Source organism: Psittacula echo, assembly GCF_963264785.1.
Source record: "Psittacula echo genome assembly, chromosome: Z".
In the NCBI taxonomy this organism is placed as follows: Eukaryota; Metazoa; Chordata; class Aves; order Psittaciformes; family Psittacidae; genus Psittacula; species Psittacula echo.
This window is the reverse complement of record NC_137742.1, coordinates 18,482,808-18,503,417: the sequence shown is the minus strand read 5'-3', so window position 1 is coordinate 18,503,417 and position 20,610 is coordinate 18,482,808. Positions and strand designations below refer to the sequence as shown.

The 20,610-nt window shown below is 46.0% G+C and overlaps 1 protein-coding gene across 1 annotated transcript; it reads right to left on the bottom strand.

Moving 5' to 3' along the window:
• Positions 1–541: 541 nt before the first annotated feature.
• On the bottom strand, positions 542–12,663 carry ISL1 (ISL LIM homeobox 1). The gene is made up of 6 exons (XM_080638720.1): positions 11,532–12,663; positions 10,510–10,699; positions 7,301–7,560; positions 5,084–5,370; positions 3,361–3,528; positions 542–1,119 (listed from the first exon to the last, which is right to left on the bottom strand). The coding sequence occupies exons 1-6, from the start codon at positions 11,557–11,559 to the stop codon at positions 1,003–1,005; spliced, it is 1,050 nt and encodes a 349-aa protein (XP_080494846.1). The 5' UTR covers positions 11,560–12,663; the 3' UTR covers positions 542–1,002.
• Positions 12,664–20,610: the final 7,947 nt, after the last annotated feature.

Sequence of the window (20,610 nt, the reverse complement as noted above, 5' to 3'; positions counted from 1 at the left end):
CAAAAAAGGGTTTCTTTCCTTTTTTCCTTTTCCTTTTTTTTTTTTTTTTCTCTTTATTTTTAGAGAGTGAGAGAGAAAGGGAAAGAGAGAAAAACAGTCGTTTTAACCAATGACTATACACGTCTTTGGGGGAGGGGAATGTTCTTGGACGGACACATTTCAAACACAATCCCGAGACGCTTTGTGGCAAAATAGAGGTATAACTTGTTGCAATGTTTTTATAAATTGGTCTTTTAAAGAGGAATTCAAAAACTTATTTTTAAATCGCTTCAGACTTGATAAAGAGAGTGGATCTCAACCAAACAAAACCAAAACCCCGCTACAGTACATGCTAGAAGAGACCCAGGAAATATCCCCATATTAAGAGTCAACTAAAAACAACATTGCAAACCAATGTAGCTCCACCTTCCTGCAATGGATCTTTCAACAATTCAGGGCTACATCGTCTCTTTCCTGATGATGGAAAACCTGCTGGAGCTCCTTTTGGCAAGGCAATCACCAATATAGAAACAGCACCGTTCGGATTGGGAGAGATTAGATAGAAGCTCCCTCTACCTTGGTTTCTTCCTAAGATTTGCAGTCAAATGAACAGGTAATTTTTTTCCACTTTTTTGTTTTGTTTTGTTTTCTTTTTGTGAGCCACGTGTACAAATCCTTTACATTTTGAAAAAGTCTTTTCAATCCTCCTCTGATCATTGAATAGCGCGTGGTTTGTTGTTGGGTTCCTTTTTCTTTTTTTCTTTTTTTTCTTTTTTTTTTTTTTTAAGTATTCTAGTAAGATCCCATGATTGTCTTCACAGTGTTGCTACCATATTACCTTGTCTTTTCAAACATGACTCCGTTCATTTCATGGAGCAGTTCCTTGCTAGGTTCATTACAGGGCTGTTAAATACTTTTTCCCCCTAAACTTCGGAATCCCAACAAGATCACTTTCCCACTCTCTCCAGCAGGGGTGAGGGTAAGGGCAGAAACAACAACAACAGAAATCTGAATGAATGTTCCTCATGCCTCAATAGGACTGGCTACCATGCTGTTAGGTGTATCTGGAAGCTGAGAAGACATTGATGCTACTTCACTTCCAGTAGAATTGGAACCGGGTCCTCCTTCCGAAAAATTAACCTGACAAAAAAAAAAAAAAAAAAAAAAAAAGAAAAGAAAAAAAGAAAAAAAAAAAAAAAAGAAAAAGAAAAGAAGTGTTGTTACAAGTGTAACAATCAAAGATGAGTACCAGGCAAAGAAGAACCCAAAAATAAACACACAGGCATGCAGCCAAACGGCCTGACACATCTCCACAGGAGGCTGTGTCAGAGTTTGTTGCTTTGTTTAGCTTCCCCATTGACTTCACAGGAATCTTCTTCAGGCCTTCAGCCAAGTCACAGGGAAAAAAAGCAGGTTAAAAAAATAATAATAAAAATAGATATAAAAGATGGAGAAATCAAGCAAGTAAACAAACAGACTTATTAATGAGGCCTTCCTCCCTTTCTTCCAAGACTGGCAATCCCAACAGGATGTTCTAGTCAATTATTTAAGAGTGCATGTGGTTTTTTGACACGAAACTGCAAGGTTACTTTTTTTCCTCTTTTGTGCACATGCTAAAATAAACGAGGAAGGAGCATCCAGGAGCAGAAAGTATTTGAAACAAGCCATTCTCTGTCGTTTGTGAGGGTGCTATCTCTTTTTAACGAGAGTCAGTTTGATAAAAAAGGTCACACTTCTCCATCCTAACGTGCCCTGCGGCTCCCGTAGGTTTGGGAGCAGCGATGGGAAAAGGCATGGTTTGAAAGGTAGCGCTTTACTAATGCAAAAGCATTTCATTGGCACCTATTTAGCTTGCCGATCCTGTGATTAAGGCCTTCTCCAGATTAGAGACGTGTTTTGAACAGTCGGTGAACTTTCTGTTCCATCCACTGTTCTTTATTTTAACTCTTTCCAGTGTCAGACATTATGTCCCATATATATCAATCTTGATCTGTCTACCTAAAGATCTATCTACCTATATGTGTGTGTTTGGGCTATCCGTCTTCCATCCTTGCCCATCCCTCTTCTTTTTTTTTTTTTTTTTTTTTTTTTAACAACTGCTCCATACAGAAACTCACTGCATTAAAAGTTTCTAAGGTCACCTATTCTGTTAAGGCACAATAAGTAAGGCAGCCAAAAGAGATGATTTTTTTTCTCGTGTCTGCTTGACAGCTTGGCTAAAGCAGAAAAACCTGCAGTTGCTCTAGAGGTAAGATGATGCAAACAGTCCTGCTGCTGTGCTAAAGCTTCCTGAGAGAGCACGATGTGCCAGGGGAGGGGAAGCAGGCTGCAACCCACCACCGGCAAAAGAAAAGCAATCCTGCAAGAGGGGTTGGCACTGAAAAGGTCTGAAAACTACCTTAGATGTGGCTACAAGCCTACATTTTCTATTGCTTCATGTCAGAAAAATGCCCAGCAGATCAAAAAACGGTCTATATGTTAATTTTTCATCATTAACTTTTGGGTTTTGAATCACTGAAAAAAGTATCTTATTAAGGATCCAGTTTTAATAAATTTAGGCCAAGAAATTGAATTAAGGCTGAACTTCTGTCCTTAATTCACCTTGTTGGGCCTAGGTATTAGATTATATGGTCCCTTATAAGCTGCCAAGTGACGCAGGCATGAGGAAGTGAGTTAAGAACAGAATTTATTCTAAGAGGTCTGTTTTCTTTTGGCTAAAGGCAGTTTATTATATTGTTTGAATTTTTCACCTAAATATGTACTAGCACTTCACTTTCCAAACAACATTTAATGTAAGCTATATGTATGTATATGTTTGTGTGTACATATGTATCTATAGCTATATGAAGTTATATCTAGAGGTGTCTGCTTAAAACAAGGACTTCAAAACTTTAATTAATCTATTCGTGTTTTTGTGAAAATAACAGCGGCTCAGGCTGACATTGCAATCAACTATTTAAAATCTGCCCTACCTCAGAAAGGCAAAATTGGTCCAAAGTGGGGAGGGGCGAGTTTTAGAAAAGGCTTTCACCAATGTGCATATAATTTACACGTGAGGAATGTTTTAGTTCTGTGGATCTCTCAATTTTCAGAGGTGTGCGAGCTGAGTTATGTTTGAGACCTACTTCAGGCCTTATCCATCTCTCTCACACTTCAGCAAGAGCCCTGCTGTGCCCTAAGCTAGGTTTCACACCAAGACCTGTGAAATTAATCCAATTCGCCACGTTTACAGAGTGTTGTCATGCTCACCTTGCAATTTCAGGAAAACCCGGCTAGTCTGGATGGTTCATCTCTCTGAGAGCATCCGGTACCTTTAGGGAATCCCCCATTGTTCTGCCCCGGGTACCGGCTGGCCTGCTCCGGCTGGGAACCGACACTTACTAGTTGCTGAAAAGCAGGTTGGTCTATGTCACTCTGCAATGCGAAGTCGCTCAGTACTTTCCAAGGAGGCTGGTAACTCTGCACCTCCACCGGGTTCGCCTGTAAACCACCGTCATGTCTCTCCGGACTAGCAGCCACCATCGGAGTTCCTGTCATCCCCTGGATATTCTGTAAACAGCCCAGCAAAAGTTGTTAATGAGCTTGGTTAACTTTATTGTATATAAGCGCTGAGTCAATAAACTGCTTTCTATCTTATCTATACAGTCGCTTGTATTTGCTTTGTTAATCTGCTGTGAATGTCTTACTCTATTCTGCTCTAGGTCAGCCTATTCCTACCCGCTGCATTTATCACTGTGGAAGTTTACTTTCTTTCCCTTTAATCCTCCCATTTCTCTCAAGGCATACCCCCTCCACCCCAAGCTTTTTAAAACACGAGCACTCTCTATCTTGGCTGCCGATGCACAAGAAACGGTTAATCATGCTGCCTTTCTATGCCTTTCTATTTCGCATCCAAGCGGGTTTTGTTTTGCATGACCTTAACTGTATCGTATAACCACGGCACGGCAAACCTGGGGTATGTCTATCTGAAACATTAAAAAAAAAAAAAAGAAACCCCAGCCCTCCCAGTAAGCCCTGTGGCACAAACACTGTGTACAAAATAACTGTAAGCCTCGACGAATATATTGTTCGGGAGAGTTAATAACATCGTGTTTTATTACATTCCAACAGGGTAAAATGAAACTCCTTAAATTCTGCTTAAACAGGCAGGCTTATGAATTAATAGTCATTCTCAGGTCAGTCAATATACACAGGGAGAAAAACAGACTCTTCTTCAAGTGGATAACAACAACGAGGGGGGAGGGGAGACGAAGAAAGAAAAAAGTTGACTTAAAAGGGAGAGAGACAGTTTGCTCTGTTGTACCCAGCGCTTTCGTTTATTTGCACCACATGTGCATATGCCTGAAGACAAGAACTGAATATATTTCTTCACGATGACTATATATAGTTAAATTAACCTGCAAACACGATGGTGATTCCAAAAACTTTGCATTGCCTTTGTCTTTTGCTGCAGTAAATGCACTGAGAAGCATACACATAGAATCATAGAATAGTTAGGGTTGGAAAGGACCTTAAGATCATCTAGTTCCAACCCCCCTGCCATGGGCAGAGACACCTCACACTAAACCATGCCACCCAAGGCCTCATCCAACCTGGCCTTGAACATTGTACATGCACATTGTAGTATGTAAAGCACTAAGAAAATACATCAAATTTCCCTTTTACTCATGGGGTTTACTTCTCGGTTTACTCCTGCATAAAACCATTGAAGAGGGTGAAAGCATCATTTTCCCCTCGAGAACTGCTTTGCATTTGCAATATAAATATTACACAAGGCTGGTCTTATTATATCCCTTAAGCTCTGCAGGTCGCAATTCATGCTGCAGAGAAGTTAGTCTAATCCTCTGTGTATCCTTAGACCCTCAAAATGACATGTGTTCTCTTGAGCAGCCTATACCGGCTTCTCGCTGTGATCTGTTTTAATTGCACTGACGACAGAAACAAGCGGATAATAGTTAACCACTATCATTTTCTTTGTTTTAAGGGAGCTCCCTCAAAATCAAAAGCGTCAGACAGACCCCGGAGGCTGGCCGGGCTGGACACAACCCAGGTGTTTCTCCTCGGGAAGGGAGGCAGTGCACGGTCAGAAGCTGAAGCCACTTACGGTTTTGTCATTGGGTTGCTGCTGCTGAAGTTGCTTCATCATAATGCTCCTTTTTTTGTCCTTGCACCGCTTGTTTTGAAACCAAACCCTGATGACCCTCGGGCTGAGGCCAGTCATTTCTACCAGTTGCTCCTTCATGAGGGCGTCAGGTCTGGGATTGGCAGCGTAGCAGGTCCTCAAGGTGTGAAGCTGCTTTTCATTAAGGACAGTCCGGACTCGCGTGGTCTTCTCGGGCTGCTTGTGGACGTGGGGTCGCAGAGCTGGCTGTCTGGCAGAGATAGGTTCTGCTGTAAGGGAAGGGGAAGGGAGGAACAGGATCCCCATGAGTAGGAAGCAGGGAGTCTGCAGAGGTTATGAATCTAAGCTGGTGGGACAGGGGGAGGCAAGGAAGGGGGGGGTGTGATGGTGAACCCACTTTTCAAAGGCCATTCAAGCAGTCAGATCTATCGGAGCTCCTACAGCCTCCTCTGCTTTATGCGTCGGTGGAGTGACAGGACTGACATTTCTGACTCCACAGATAATTAATTTGCAAAAACAAACCACCCCTCTAAAACCCTTAATGACAGAAGCTTGAACCTGTGTGAGACTTGACAGGAGAGGGCGAGTTCGCCAAGGTGTGCGTGCGCTAGGGAAGGAGTGGGAGGGTTTTATGTATTTATTCCCTGACAAATCACCAAAACAGATTTTTTTGCCTTAAAATTAATGAAAGAATACTTCTTATATTAATCATATTTTCTGTCTGCTTCTTGCATACGGAATCAAGCTCAGTTTAGTCAAAGGCCGCGATAACATGCAACAGCTCCCGGCACTTTGTTGCCACCAAATAGAAGCAGAACAAGCCAAATCCACTGCATTGGAGTGAATTTTCCTCCATCCACCTTGGAGGAAAATCCTACGACAGCCCAGTATCTCAGAGCTTGGAAGACGGAGTCTATCTTAGAAAGTGGAGGTGCTAGATGAATTTATGTCAACTTTTGACAAATACTTGAAAAAAATAGGAACGTTTCGCCAATTCTTTAAAAGGGGAGCAAGCCTAGCAACTTGTGGAAGCCACCAAGAAGTGCAAACCTACGGGTATGTACATCAAGAACTGAAAGTATTCTTGTGATTCTGATATTCTTATATGTATTGTGTAGCTGTAGCTATATAGATGTAATTTGAACCCCCCTATCCCCTTAAACTCTGGTTAGCTAATATTCAGAAGTGTTCGCTTTTGTACAGTCGAGTTCCGACTTTTTTGACTATAACAATGAATCAGCAAATGCGATAAAGACGATACGAAGCTTCAGACCTTAGCAGTGTTGTACCTGCCCTCACAGTATGCCTTTCAGAGCATGCATAAACATGCTGTAGAGAGCACGCACCATCTTTACACAATTCTGCCGTGATCAGCTATGGGATTATTTCTCCCTGTATATAGATACGTCACCTGAAAGTGGCTCAGAAGCGGGAAAGAAGCCCGTTTAAACATACCTATGTTTGTAAACAACTTTTCGAGTTACAGCTACTTGCACAGCAATAACGCCAGCCAACCGTATATTGTCCAGCCTAGTTTGCCTCAGAGGCGTGCCCTTTCCTAAAGCTAAGCGTCTCTGAGTATCTAATGTGCTCATCGAGAACTAAAAATGTAAGCAAAGTTGTAAGGTGAGGTGACTGTGAAGTTACAATGCCGAATTTTAACCTGAAATTCTCACCAAATCACATAAAACGTTTCAGGAAGGCAGAGTCACTTTAAAAGGCAATTACCGAAGATTAACTTGTTGACAGTTTTAAATTACAGCCTAAGTGCTCGCCTGTAGCAACGAAGTCTATCTCTCCTCGGTCCCCGCTTCCTCCAGTGCTTAGCTCCACACGCTCCGGAAGCGGAGAGCTCATTGCCACAGACTTGCTCCCTGCAGCGGCTCGTCCCGCTCCGGCTTAGGCCATTGGGCTGACCCCGGATGGGGTGGGGGGCACACACAGGACCCCCGCACCCGGTGCGCAGCAGGAGCGGGAGGGCTGGAGGATGGGGGGCGCGCCCCCCGCAGGTGGCTCCGCCTCACGCGCACCACATGCGCGGGCTTTTCTCACGGCCGCCTCGCCGCAGGCGCGCAAGCCCAGGGCCGCCTTTCCGCGCGGTTGCGGGACTGGGCGCAAGTGGCTGCCCACTCCCTCCACAGCGGGGCCGGGATGCGCTGAACCCCGCCGGGTCCCGCGGCGCCGGGTGTGGGGCGGTACCTGCCATCTGCAGCGGCCGGGCTGGATGCAGGGGGCTGAGCGGGTCCCCGGCGCCCAGGCTGGCCCGCTCCACCACGTCGTGGTCCGCCCTGCAGAAAAGGCCGTCTTCCCGCAGCGCGAATTCGTCGCCGGGAATGAGCTGGCGGCTGCAGGCCACGCAGCGGAAACACTCGATGTGGTACACCTTGGCGCGGGCGCGCATCACGAAGTCATTCTTGCTGAAGCCGATGCTGCACTTGGCGCACTTGATGCCGTATAACCTGAGCAGGGCCCAGCCCAGATAGAAGGAGAAGGGAAGGAAGGAGAGAGAACACGGGAGGGGGAAAGGGGAGGGCAGGGAATAGATGGGGGGGAAAGGAAGGAGAAAAAGAAAGAGAGAGGTTTTCACTCCCACTCGTGGGCAGCCACACGCAGTCCACTAGTTAAACAAGCCTTAAAAATACAGAAGTCAGTAGAGGAAAGGAATAAATAGGATTTGTTTGCTGCCGGTACCCTGCCGTGAAAGGCGATGAGGACCCGGACACACCGGTGTGTAAGGAGAGGGGGAAGGGAAGGGGCTGCGGAGGTTGAAGGAGAAACAGCGGTAGAAACAAAAAAACGACCCCCTTCCTTCCCGAGGAGATGCAGACCTCTCCCTCCCGCCCCAGCGCCTGGGCTGCAGCAGGCGACGGGCCTTCCCTGCCTTCTCCTTCCCTTCCTCCTTACGGCGGGATATAGACTGTCCCGGGGCTGAACCGAAACGCCCGGCTACACCGGGTGAAGGAGAAGCTGGCGAACCCGCCATTCACTCCTCACTCGCAAACATGCCAGCCTCACCTAAAGGTATTATTTTTGCAAGGAACCCACTCAAGACTTCGCTCTTAATGCGTGCCGGGCTGCCGGCTGCTCAGCCCTTGGGACTTAGCAGCAGGGGCGGCTCTGCCAGCGGAGTGGGCTCTTCCTCTTGTCCCATCTCACCAGGTCTACTTTATACACACATCTTCTTAGATATACGTTTACACACGCTCACGTATATAAGCAGTGAAACTCCCACCCGCCCCTCACCAGAAGGCATTTTAGGTGCCTTGACTCTGCAGCCTGCCCCTGCTTCAGCCCACCCGGGTCCGTTTACCTCCCGCTGACGATCCCAACTTGCCCCGGGGCTTAAGCCCTCCAGCATGAGTGAAAGGGCAGCTTCTCGCTGACAGCCCCACGCCGCAAATAATGGGTTTCTGACGTAAGCAGCGGGCTTCTCGTCTCCCGTGGAGGAGAGTGGAATAGTTCACCCATCAGCAGATGAACACGAGGAAACGCTCCAACTCGGGTGCCTAGAACTGCAATCTCCCGGCTCTTGCCGAGTGCTCCTCTGACGGACTCCTTAGCATTAGGTAACATTAACATCTTTTCGCAGATGTGCGGGTACACGCACATATGCACATACACGATCCACAGAACTGTGAAAACTATTGCTTAAGCTGAGCTAATATTCAACCCATTTCCTCACAAGTACACTTCCTTAGAGATAGTCTGTAGTGTAAGCATGTGGGTGCAGATGTATATTTATACACAACTTTAGCTGCTGACTCTACAGAGGTGTACAAATCTATATGTAGAACTACGCATTTCCGAATTAAAGTTCTGAGAAGAACACCCTCCCCAAAAATACAGCTAAGCAGAAAAAGAACAGAGCGATCGCAGAGTGCATTCATTAATAAGTACAAAAGTTGGGGGAATGCCCACATATCTGACAATTGTAGATTGGGTCACGGTTTAATTCAAAGACGGCTTGCACATAATATACATCTGATTTTTAAAATTGTAGCAAATTTAATATTTCCAGTTTTAACTTAAAAGAGCTGCCTTTTTTTTTTTTTTCTTCATTTCTCCCGCTGAGTTCTAGCAGGAGGGAGGTGAGCACATCTCTGTACAAACCTTCCCCTTTCATTTGAAATTAGTAAAAAGGAGATGTTCAAAACACAGCTCCTAAGTGCGTTTAAAAGCAAAGAAAGAAATAAAAATAAATAAATAAATAAATAAGAAGTGGTCTGGTTTTTACTATGGTAAAACTTTGAGCAATTCTCACAATGGCTTGAAGGAATGATCTGTTTATGAATTCTGCACTGGAGGAGTCAAGACTCAAGTGCTTTATTCAGTCCAGGATTACAAAGGAACTAGAAAAGGTATCTTCGGTGGATAGATAGGTACTAGGTTCCTAAACTTTCTGTAAAAAAATAAATACTGTCCCTACCTCAGTATCAGGCAAAGTTCTGGTTTGGCAAACGCAGTAGGCGACACTGAAACGGATCAGCATGACCCAGGAGCACAAATAATAAACACACTGGAAATTCCTCCTTTGGTTTCTCTATAGTGTCAGGTTTGGCAACTCTCACATTTTATCAGTTACCAGATTTTAATGTGAGGAAGGAAGCGGTTCCATTATCTAAATATACCCAATTGTTCGCGAACAGATGATGGGCAATTTGATCTGCTCTGTCTAATTCATCAGTACAGATAAGATAAGAAAGAAAAGGCAGTCAGATATCACCAAAGGGGTTAATATTTAAAAAGATTAAATGTCAGTTATTTTAGCAAAGAAACATTTCAGTCTAGGTTTTAACCTCCCCATAAAATGAACCTTCATTCTAAAGGAAACTTCGGTTTTGTTTTTGTTTTTCTTTTGCCTTTTTGTTTTTGATAGGCCTGGGTTAAATAACGGGTTTTGTGTGTGTTGTTCTTTTTTTTTTTTTTTTTTTCTTTCTACCCGTGTATTTATTTTTACGGCATACATGCTTTAAGTATTTTTCTTATGAATGCCTTTATGCCTTTGCAAAAACACAGACACACACGTTTCTCAGGTTTTGTTAAGAAGCATTCAGTTCCGTGTTGGACTTAGTACCTACACCACTGAAAATTTGCCGCATTACATACGATTTCCCACTTTTAGAATCACAGGATACATTGCCAAAGTCCTCGGGAGGGTCCCACACAGTCGCTAGCTGTTCCCGAAAGTGGGGTTTTCGTATACAGAAATTTGTGGAACAAAAAACTTGGCTCCTCTAACTTTTTTCCTTGCCTGTATATCTATAGCTAAATCACTTGGAAACGTAACAGTTGTCGTTTCAGACTCTTCTTACAATTTTTCCTCTTCCTACCTCAGTCAGATTTATAAAGTTAAATAAAGAATTAAAAAAGGAAAATCAATGAAGAATTAAACAAGGTAAATGGCGTACCTGATATAATCTCTTTTACAGTAGGTTTTGCCATCCCTAACAAAGCACGTACAGGTCTCGTCCAAATACTGATTACACTCTGCACACTTCAAACACGCCGCATGCCATTCCAAATCCGGAGAAACCCTCAGAATATACTGATCGTGAATTTGATTGCCGCAACCAACACATAGGGAAATCAGGCGTTTTTCTGAAATGAAAATAAATACATGATTGACTATCTGCTTGCACTCCTACAGAGATAAACACACTTTTAGTGTCGTTCCCTTATAGGGAGTACTCTGGGAGCGTTGTTCTTTTTTTTTTTTTTTTTTTTTGAATATCACACTTTTGGATGGTAATTGAAGATTGTTGAAGTATGCCATCAAAACCATGCCTAGCTCAGAAAGGAGGCGGAACATATGCTAAAATGCAGATGTGAACAGTCTTAGAGGTGAAGGTTCTCATTTCACAAGCTTTGCACAGAATCAAAACTCCAAACTCCCTCGGTGTTTTCATTTTATTGTTTGCTTGTTTGCATGCCTTGCCTCACGGGGAATGCACCTGTATGTTTGATTTCGTTTTTTAAGAGGCTATGACTTGAAACGGTGGACGCGTCTCGGTGCGCTTCCCATTCAGCCCTGTGCCACCAAAGAGGGGACTACAGGCTGCTAGCAAGAACAAGCATCTTTACGGTTGTCACTTGCTCTCTTTTGCAAGTCTAAAGCTAATTCCCCTACACGGACTAGGTGCTGGGTAGTCAGACAGCCTCACCGCGGTCTAGGACGAGGAGAATTTAAAGCTCCATGCTTGGAGATCCCATTAAAATCCTGTCTGCTGCCCAAACTTTTAAAAGAGAGCAGGATCCCAGGCTGTTAACATACAAGGCTAAAGAAGCTAAAACATAACAAGCATGCAGGCATGGCAACAAAGGCACCTTCTCGACCATTCAAATGAACTTCAGCTCTTTAGCAGTTAGCCTGCCTGAGACGATTACAATAGACAGTACATTTATTCCAACAACGGTAAAAATTTCGCCTTACTTTTTGGTGGGTCTCCCATGTCTCCCATATCTGTAAGAGGGTGTAATGTCCACAGTGAAATGGTGTACGGTTTCGTTTTAAGACCCCAAAGTAGGTTTGAGAGCTGTCGCTAAAAATGAAAATAATAATAAAAAATAATAAAAAAGTAGAAGTATTAACAACAAAAACAAAAACAAAAAAAAAAAGTAGACACTCGAAATGAAAAAAAAAAAAAAAGGAGGCAAGACACCACCAGCGCGGGAGATACTGTCAGGGCTGCGGAGCGAGAAGGGGGGCGCGGTGCGGTAGGGCGCGGAGCGGTGCGGGGCGCGGCGCCGGGGGGCGCGGCAGGGTCCGGCCGCGCTGCACGGAGCGGTGCGGTGTCGCGGTGCGGTGTCGCGGTGCGGTGCCGAGCTGGGCGCTGGCGACTCGGGCACTCGCCTCGCCCTTATCTCTTACTCAAACTTCTCTGCTCCAACTCAGCCCGCTCGCCATTGGCCTGACGTCAGGCGCGGGGACGTCACGCCTGCGCGGCGCCCATTGGCTGCGGGCTGCACGGCGCAGCTGCGCTGATTATCATATTTCAGCGTCTGGCGGCGCGGCGGCTCCGGCTCGGGCGCTCGGAGGCAACTTTTCCTCGCTCCTCATTTGTATTTCCCTTTATACTTTTTTCTTGTCGCTCTCCTCCATCCCCGACGCTTATCTCCCGTCACACCTTTCATTCTCCTTCCCGGCTCCTCTCCGGCTCCTTCACCCTTCCCCCTCTCGGGCTCACCGTGCTGTTTCCATATATATATGCACACATATACACATATATATGTACATATATATATATGTATAACTTTTTTTTTTTTTTTTTTTTTGGTGGAGGAAGGTGGTGGTGTTAATCCAACTATTTCCTTTCCGGGCGTTTATCTTTCCTAGGCGGGAGCCGCTGTCCTGGTTTCCCCAGGCAAAGCTGCCCTGGTAGAGGAGGGCAGGACAGCCTGGCTGGGCATGGCCCCAGCGGCTGCCCCGAGGTGGGACTGTTTATGTTTGTCCTCCAACCCCCTTTTCTCTTAAAATCGGGGATAAAAGCTTCATGTATTTCTGTTAAACACAAGGTCGAAGAAGGTACAAATATTTACCCTAAATTGTCTTTCAACACTCCCTCCATTCTATTTATGTTTTCCAATCCCTTTTAAATCCTTTTCCTTTCTTTTTTTCCTCTCTCCCTCCCACCCCCCTCACCCCTCCCAGTCTGCAAATAGAAACGCATCCTGTGCTTAGGCGGTTTCCTAGGTTGGCTGGGAATGGGCCAGCGGAGAATCCCCTATATTTCTTATATAAAATTGAAAAAAAAAAAAAAAAAAAAGGGTGGGTGGGCGGGGGGCCGGGGGGGGGGTGTGGGGGATGGTGGGGGGAAGAAGAGGAGGACTGCGCGGCTCTGCGGCGCTGCTCCCTGGAGGAGATGTGTGGAAGCGGAGACCTGCAGCTGGGCGCGGTGTAGTGCCTGAGCTCCCAGCTGCGCACCGGCGCAGGGCGCCCCTCAGCCAGCCCTACCAGGCACCGGCTCTGCAGGGCTTTGGGCTCCAGCGGCCCGTTATCTGAAATCGTCCCAAATCAGGGAAAATGCAACTTCCTGGTGGGCACCGATTTCTTTGTGTTATGTTTTTCAAAGGGCAGGCTCCGCTTAAGCTGTACGGTGCCTTTCGTCTACTCTGTGCACGGAACTGTACCCATTCTCCAGTGGGTCTACCCCAAGCTTTCCTGAATCCTCCCCCCACCATCGTAAACGTCCCCTCTAAGTTTGTTTAGATCCCACTTTTGTGTTTTCTTCCATATGGGCTCTTACACAGCCCTCATCAACGTGTATACTGTATAAGTGCCCTCCAATCACTACTCGTCAGGAAAATGTATTTTTTTCCAAAGTCTTATTTTGTTTTTTAAGAGGCAGCCAAGTTTGGGTAGAAGAGAGGCAAAGCAGTATTCACAGGGAATATCTTCCCGCTGGAAAATATGGTTGCAATGAAACAGCCAAGAAAAAGTTCTGAAACTCACGTTTTCTGAAGAGACAGTTACTAAACAACAGACCTCCCCGGAACCCTAACTTAGTTTGCAAGATGTTTTCCTTCCCAAAGTTGAGGGAGCCAATGCACTCTCCAGCTTTATTTCAGACAAGAAGTGAGACCCAATGTTGCCACTTGTAGAGATAACTAAGCCAGCTTGAAGTGATCTCAAGATAGTGTCAGGAGGTAAAGATACGGTTGCAAACACACACAGAGTTGCTTTACATATTACACATTTAAATAAACAGTGGGGAATGCAACTCTGTTAGTTGATCACTTCTACATCCTAGAAACTGGTGATATACATATGTGTGGCGGTGTCTGTCTTCATGCCTATGAGTGTGTATATATACATATCTAAAAGAGACTCGGTATACGTATACTTCATAATTCTGCCTGTTAGCTGAGTAAACCAAAAGCAGGTATCAGGAATTACTGCCGCTGCTGGCAGCTTTGGACAGCCTGGCACGTGTTTGGACGGAGCAAACATCTAGCTATGGCCAGTTTCACCTCAGTCGGCTCAGGATGCAGTGCCGTCCCGTGCTCCCCCCGGACCGGGGGAGCCCCGCCTTGTCCACCTCTCCTCCGAGCTCCCCGACGCCAGTAGCAGCCGGACACCCACCCCGCACTCCCTGCGTGGCCGCACTGGGCGTTGCGGAGCTCGGCGTGCGCAGAGGCGGCACCATCGTGGTGGGTCTGGGAGTCGCACCCAGCCGGAGTCCGGTCCACAGCCCGCTCTCCCAGTTCCCTGACAGGCTGTCCTCTCGACGGGGTGCGCAGGTAGCGCTCAGGCAGCACGGCGACCTCTGCTGGCCGAGAGGCGACCAGCCGCGGCCCCGCGCGGTGGGCGCGTTTGGTACCTTTTGTGCCTTTCCGCCGGGCACTCTGCAAGTATCCGCTTCTCCCCCTATCCTCCAGGACGGGGCATGGCGAGACCCACCTCCAGCCCCCTCGGTGACCTGATGGTGTTCGAATTGGCGAAAGAAGCCAGTAACTAACAGCAACAACAACAACAAAAGAGTCATCCCAATGACTGAGAAAAGAAAAATCAGCTGATTTTGTGAGACTGAAACAGCGAAGGTGCTTTTCCATACTGTATCCTATTCATTTTCCCCCTGTGAATGTTCGTATTACTTTTAAAAATTGTGCCTGATTAAAGCTCCTTTCCTCCTTGCTCTGATAAACGCTTCTGAAAATAATTCAATCTGGTTTTAATTCTATTAACCCCCACCCTCTAACTTTGGGGGGTTTAACTGCTACTCGTGGAAGAGGTGACTGTATTTTAAGCTTGATCTTTGCCAATGATGTGCAATAAACGAGAAACCTGTCTCCGCCCCAATAATCCAGAATTGGGAAGAAAAGGAGGGCTTTGATCAAGGGTTTTTTTCCCCCTCCTGTGCCACTGATTTGCTTACTGTGTATTCGATTCGCGTTCCCAGGAAGGCGAAGCTCTATATTTAGCCACCATCAGAATCGGGTTTAAGGGAGTGGAATAATGAGTGGAACTGCCAGTTTCAATGAATAAGGTATTTAGAGAAAAACCCTGCTGAAGGATTTCTCTTTTATGGTATCAATATACACGTGAATGGGAAGACATAAAATGGGATTTGTACATATTTGAGACACTTCCGAAAACACATGTTAGTGTTAATTTTACACACCCCCCCCCCCCCCTTTCTTTTTCTTTGTAATTTTCTTATTTATTTACTTTTGGGAGGTAGCTGGGGGAGCCAGCAAAAAGTCGGTGGCTCTACACAGCAATCAATAGCTTTCATCACGTTGAGGGGCTCAAATGAGATTATATCCATTCGAGGGAAGCGAACAGGGAAGAAGAAAAAAAAAAAAAAAAAAAAGAAAAAACCAAACCCCAACCCGACAGCGGCGAGTAACCCTTTCCGCCCCATAAGGACAGCTATAAATTCTGTGCTGAGTTTGCTTAGCGGTGAAAACTAGAACGGCTTCCAGGGAGGAGGGGGGAAGGAGAAAAAAAATCTGCCTTGGGAGATGATGGAAGAGGTAGTCCTGGCTTCGGCAGGGAGGCAGCACTGGAAGCTGGGTGAGATGCCCTTGCAGGCCACTGCTGCGGCGGCCGAGCCCCGGGAGCGGAGGGGAGGCGGGGGCTCCCCATCCGCCCCGCCGGGCCTGCCTCCGGGGACCCGGGCGCGGGATGCAGCGAGGTCCACCTGCGCACGGTGACTTCCACTGCACTTGGGAGGGCTGGTTTTGTCCCTCTATGTCGCGGCGACTCCGCACAGCCTCGCCTCTCGGGCAGGGGCAAAGGTCCTCCGGCCAGCTCCGGTTTAAAACTTTTATTGATGAGATTTGGGCCAGAAAGATGCTTTGCAAGAAGAGTCAGAGTTCAGATTTCCCCTCTCTGCCTTGCGGAACGTGGCGAGACCAGGGCTGCGTCCGTGCAATGCGCAGAGAGGGGAAAGGAGTTTCGCGCAAGGATGAAACAGGAAAGAACGCAGCGGGGAAGTCAATCACGAAATGTATTAGCTCCTCCAGAGTGTAAGCTTTGACTCATCTAGAGGTGTGCGATCTTTAATCTTCGAGTCTTAGCTACTGCGTGTGAGGAAGAAGTGTACCGTAACAGTGCTAAATCTATCAAAACATAAGAAAACTGTCAATGGTCTTCTGCGCGCCCAGGAAACCCTCGTGACTTTAAAAATGCAATTTGGCTTACTGAATCGCGCTATCGCTTAAAAAAATATACTCAGAAAGCCACCCTTTCTGTCCGTGAGCCTTTCCGGAGTCCACTGTCACAGGACGGTCCAGAGGCATCGGCCCCAGTTTAATCTGGCTAGAAAGGGGCACGCTGTAACGGGGAGTGCAGGCAGGGAGCAAAGGTCTTTGGCAGTTGAGGGGAAAATAAACCCCCCAAAGTTGGGGGGGATCATGTGTGTGAGAATTGGAATCCCCAAAAAGGTGTTAAGAAGGTGTCAGAGCGCGGGTCGCGCCGAACGGTCGGGACCAGACAGGGCTGGAAACGCCGAATTTCTGCTCAGCCGAGTGCCGCCTGGCCTCAGGAGCGGCAGACACGGGCGCACACGGGGAACGAGGCGGGTCGGCGATATTTATTGCTTTAAACTTTCCCCTTTGTTATCTTCCCCGTGTCAGGAAGTGTTCGAGGACAGGAAATACGGCGGCGATTTTGTCTTCGGGGTGAACAGAAGTCCCTGGGTAGCGAGGGAGTTTAAGGCCCGCTTTCCAGTCCAGGGTCTGGAGTGGGTCCTGCCAGGGGGATTGAGCCCTTTCGTTGTCCCCGCTGGCCGTGAGGAGCCATGGGGGGCCTAACGAAGGCAGCGAGCCGAGCCCGGCCCCAGAGTGCTCCCGGCCCAAGTCGGGGGGACAAACGGCCTGGAGAGGGGGGGATGAAGAGCAGCGGGATAGCCCTGTTCCCCCCACGAGTCTGTCCTGCCATAAGTGTGAGGGGGGGACAGCCTATTCCCATCCCTTTGTAAATAGGCTCGTTCCCACTGAAAATTTTCCTCTCCAAAATAACCTAAATCAGCGTCCCCGCTCAGTGCTGCTACACGGGTAGCTTCTTCAAGTCCTAGGAAAAAGACCAGGCCCTCAGCTTTGGAGTGTGGCTTTGGAAAGAAAAGAAATACCAAAAAGAAAACCAAAGCAATCAACCGCACAAACAAACCCCACCTAAATAATTAATAGCATCCTCATCATCATCAAGAGTAACACAGCACCACGAGCAGCAGTTGAGACGGGCGTGGAAAGCCGCTGCTGTACGGTGCCGGTGTCCCTCGCAGGCTGCGGGACTGGCGGGGGGCATCTCGCCCCGGCCGCGGAGCTCTGGGGTATCCGGTGGATCGCTCCTCGCTGGGCGGCAGGCAGCGGGCAGCTCTGCATTGCTCCGCTCCTCTCCGCTTCAGCCTTCACGAAGGAGCTGCCTGCTCCGCGCAGTTCCGCGTGTGAGCCCGGCTGCGCGGACAGCCCGCCCCGCGGCCAAGGTGAGGGGCTAAAGGCGGCGGGGGGAGCAGCAAAGACTCCCGGTGCGAGCGGCACAAGCTGCCGCAAAGGGCTCCTCCTGGCTGAGCAAAGGCGCCGTCCCTCGGATGCAATTAGGAGTTCATTAGTGCCACCCACCCCGATCACAGTCTCGTCTTCAATGCCTCGCCAGCTCTGAACCTCGCGGTGTGGAAGGCACTGCTTGGTTGTCCTTCCGAGGGGCTCGCCCTCCTCCCCCGCGCCTTGCTGACCTTAGCAACAGGGTTTGAAACGGTACAAAAAACACCAACAGGACTCAGCAACAGCAGCAAAGGGGAGACAATACCGAATAAATGCAGGAGTATAGCGACTAGAATAAACTAAGTTCGACGATTGCTAGCGGATTACTTGCCTGAAGGACAATGGTCTGCTTAAGATCTAGCAGAGGATGTACTTATATTTATTGCTTCCCAAAAGAACACGATAAAATTGACAGACGCAATCTATAAAAATAAAAGAACCAACAAAAAATCCCCCAAACCAAACAAAACAACAACCCCCCCCAAACCTCCAAAACTTAAAAAAAACCCCAAAATTTTCAATTCACAAATCAAAACCCAACAAAACACAAGGCCCCCCCCCCAAAAAAAAAAAAAAAAAAAAAAATCTCAAACCTCAACCTGCATTTTAAAAACAAATACACAGAGTTATCTGCATGGAGGTTAGACAGGTCGAGTTAACTAGTCAAAGAAAGTAGATATGTGTAAGCACACAATGATGCCTGTTAAATTAGCTATTATTGCTTATATCCTGAAAATAAATCTCGCAAAATTAATGACCAGAGAAGCAGTAGGGAGATGCAGAAAGGAGATGAAGTCTAAACAGAGAACAATTAGAACTCCGTCTACATAAATACAAGTACAGTGTGCTCACATGAATATCCCTGCAATGCACACATTTTTGTTTTACTTGTTCTGAGGACGTGTTGTCTCACTACAACAGAAAAAAACCCCAAACCAAATCAAAACAAAAAACCCTTAAGAAAATTAGCATGATGCCAACTCTGCAATTTTCAAAACTTGTTAAAGTGACTACATACAAAATAGGAGAAGCCTGATTTAAAAGCAGTACAATCAGCATGTCAGAGGGATGAATTAAAGATGGACTATGACCCTTTGCACAATCATTTCTCATGCATGAAAGCAAAAGAAAGGTGTGTGTGGGGGGATTTTTATGCATTGTCCATACCTCAGCTGTCTCCGTTTTGAATGGGGGCAAATAAAAGCCATCAATAAATCATAAATCTTACATTAAGAGCAGCACACACAACATACTTACGGCTTGGCATTTTTTCCTGCTAGTGGGACATATGCCATCCATTACGTATGAAGATGAAAGCTATATCATACAATATAGTGGTATTGGGTTATATATGCTTATAGATAGAAAGACAATCAGAGTATTAGTGCAATAGATACCATCAATACATGTGTTACACATTTGTAACATTCATCTGGAGCATATAACCATTATTAAAGCTACTTGTGGTTTCCTTCTTATTGCTCAGAATTCTGCCTTCAGCCCCAGCTCATGAAAAGAAATGTATCATTAGTAAGTGTAGCAAGAGCTTAGGCTGCCTGTAATTGTCCTTTTTCTCTAAAGGATGTGGATTTAGCATCACATAACGGTCTGAGTTAGGAAGGACTTTAAAGATCATCTAGTTCCAAGCCCCCTGGCCATGGGCAGGGACAATTTCTGCCTGTATGGTTATTTGCATACACATATTGTGACTTTTTAAACTCTGTTGCGCGAAGCTTCTGTTTTTCTCTGTAAACAAAAGCAGGGTGAATTGAGCATTTTAAGACCTCAGAAGTATGGTGTATACTTTAACAGTTTCATTGTCAAATATATGTTTTGCAGATCAGGAATTTTTAAATGGTATCAACTTCCTATTTGCACATAAAATGTATCATTTGAACTGCAGATCAGAGGAAATCTGATGTCTTTACAACGATTTTCCAGTTTGCCTGTAGATTGCCTGCTATGCGCTAGTCCACTTGGTTTCATGAAAGATTAGAAAGAAAAGAAAATCTTTTTCTTTGGAGGAGGCAGGCCAATAAACCCAGTTCTAGCACCAGGACTGTACTCGATGATAGTACACTGGCTGTGCTGCAAGTGCAATTAGTAAAGAGGCCATGTCGTTTCCACCATCGTGAAGAGCAGCAAAATGAATGGGGGGCCTTGAAAGAGGCTAGGCATGATCTGATATGGTCTGATCTGAAGACCATATGCCATCATCAGAAGACTGTATTTGTGCCATGTTGTATGACAAAATGTGTGTGTGAGGAGTGACTACAGTAAAGAGAATGAAGTCTAGAGAGAAGATAAAAAAAGGAGTAATGTCACTGTAGGGGTAGGAGAAGCACAAGCAAAAATATAACGAGGAGGACGTAGAACCAAGAGAGGCAGAGATGAGAGAAATGTGTAAGAAATTGATAGTAGTCCTAAAGGAAACTGGTAAAATAAGGAGGGAGGAAAGAAACTGACTCTGAAAATCATATTAAAGCATGGTAAAATAAGGACTGAACAGAAGGAAGATGGAAGCAGGGCAGGAAAACTAAAAAAAAGCTTCTTCCTTGGAGATGCTCTGTGTGTCTGTGTTTGATGCTGTGACTGACAAATCAGATGCTGCTACCAATGACAGTGGTTCGGTACTCGACTGCAGAAGTTTTCCAGTCTCTCTGACAATGTTTTTTTTTTGTTGTTGTTGTTACAACTATAATCAGTCTTAATATATTTGACAAAGCATGGCTGTGTTTACATTCATTGTAACAGTGTAATTGTTTAATTATTTGCTACTTTTGGATTTGCATATTATTTCTTTCTCCTAAAAAATAAAACACCTTTTTGTTTGCTTGTTTTGTTTGTTTTGTTTTGAGAAAGCTTTGCTCTTTCAAAAAGAAATAGCCACTAACCCCCCAACCTCCCTTCCTAAAAATTTCTCTCTCTCTGTAACTCCTGTAGGTCAAAGAGGAGCCCTGCTCCACATATGTGCAGAAACTAGCGGGCCTATAAAAACTTGATGTGAGTCAGCACTGCTCCATAAA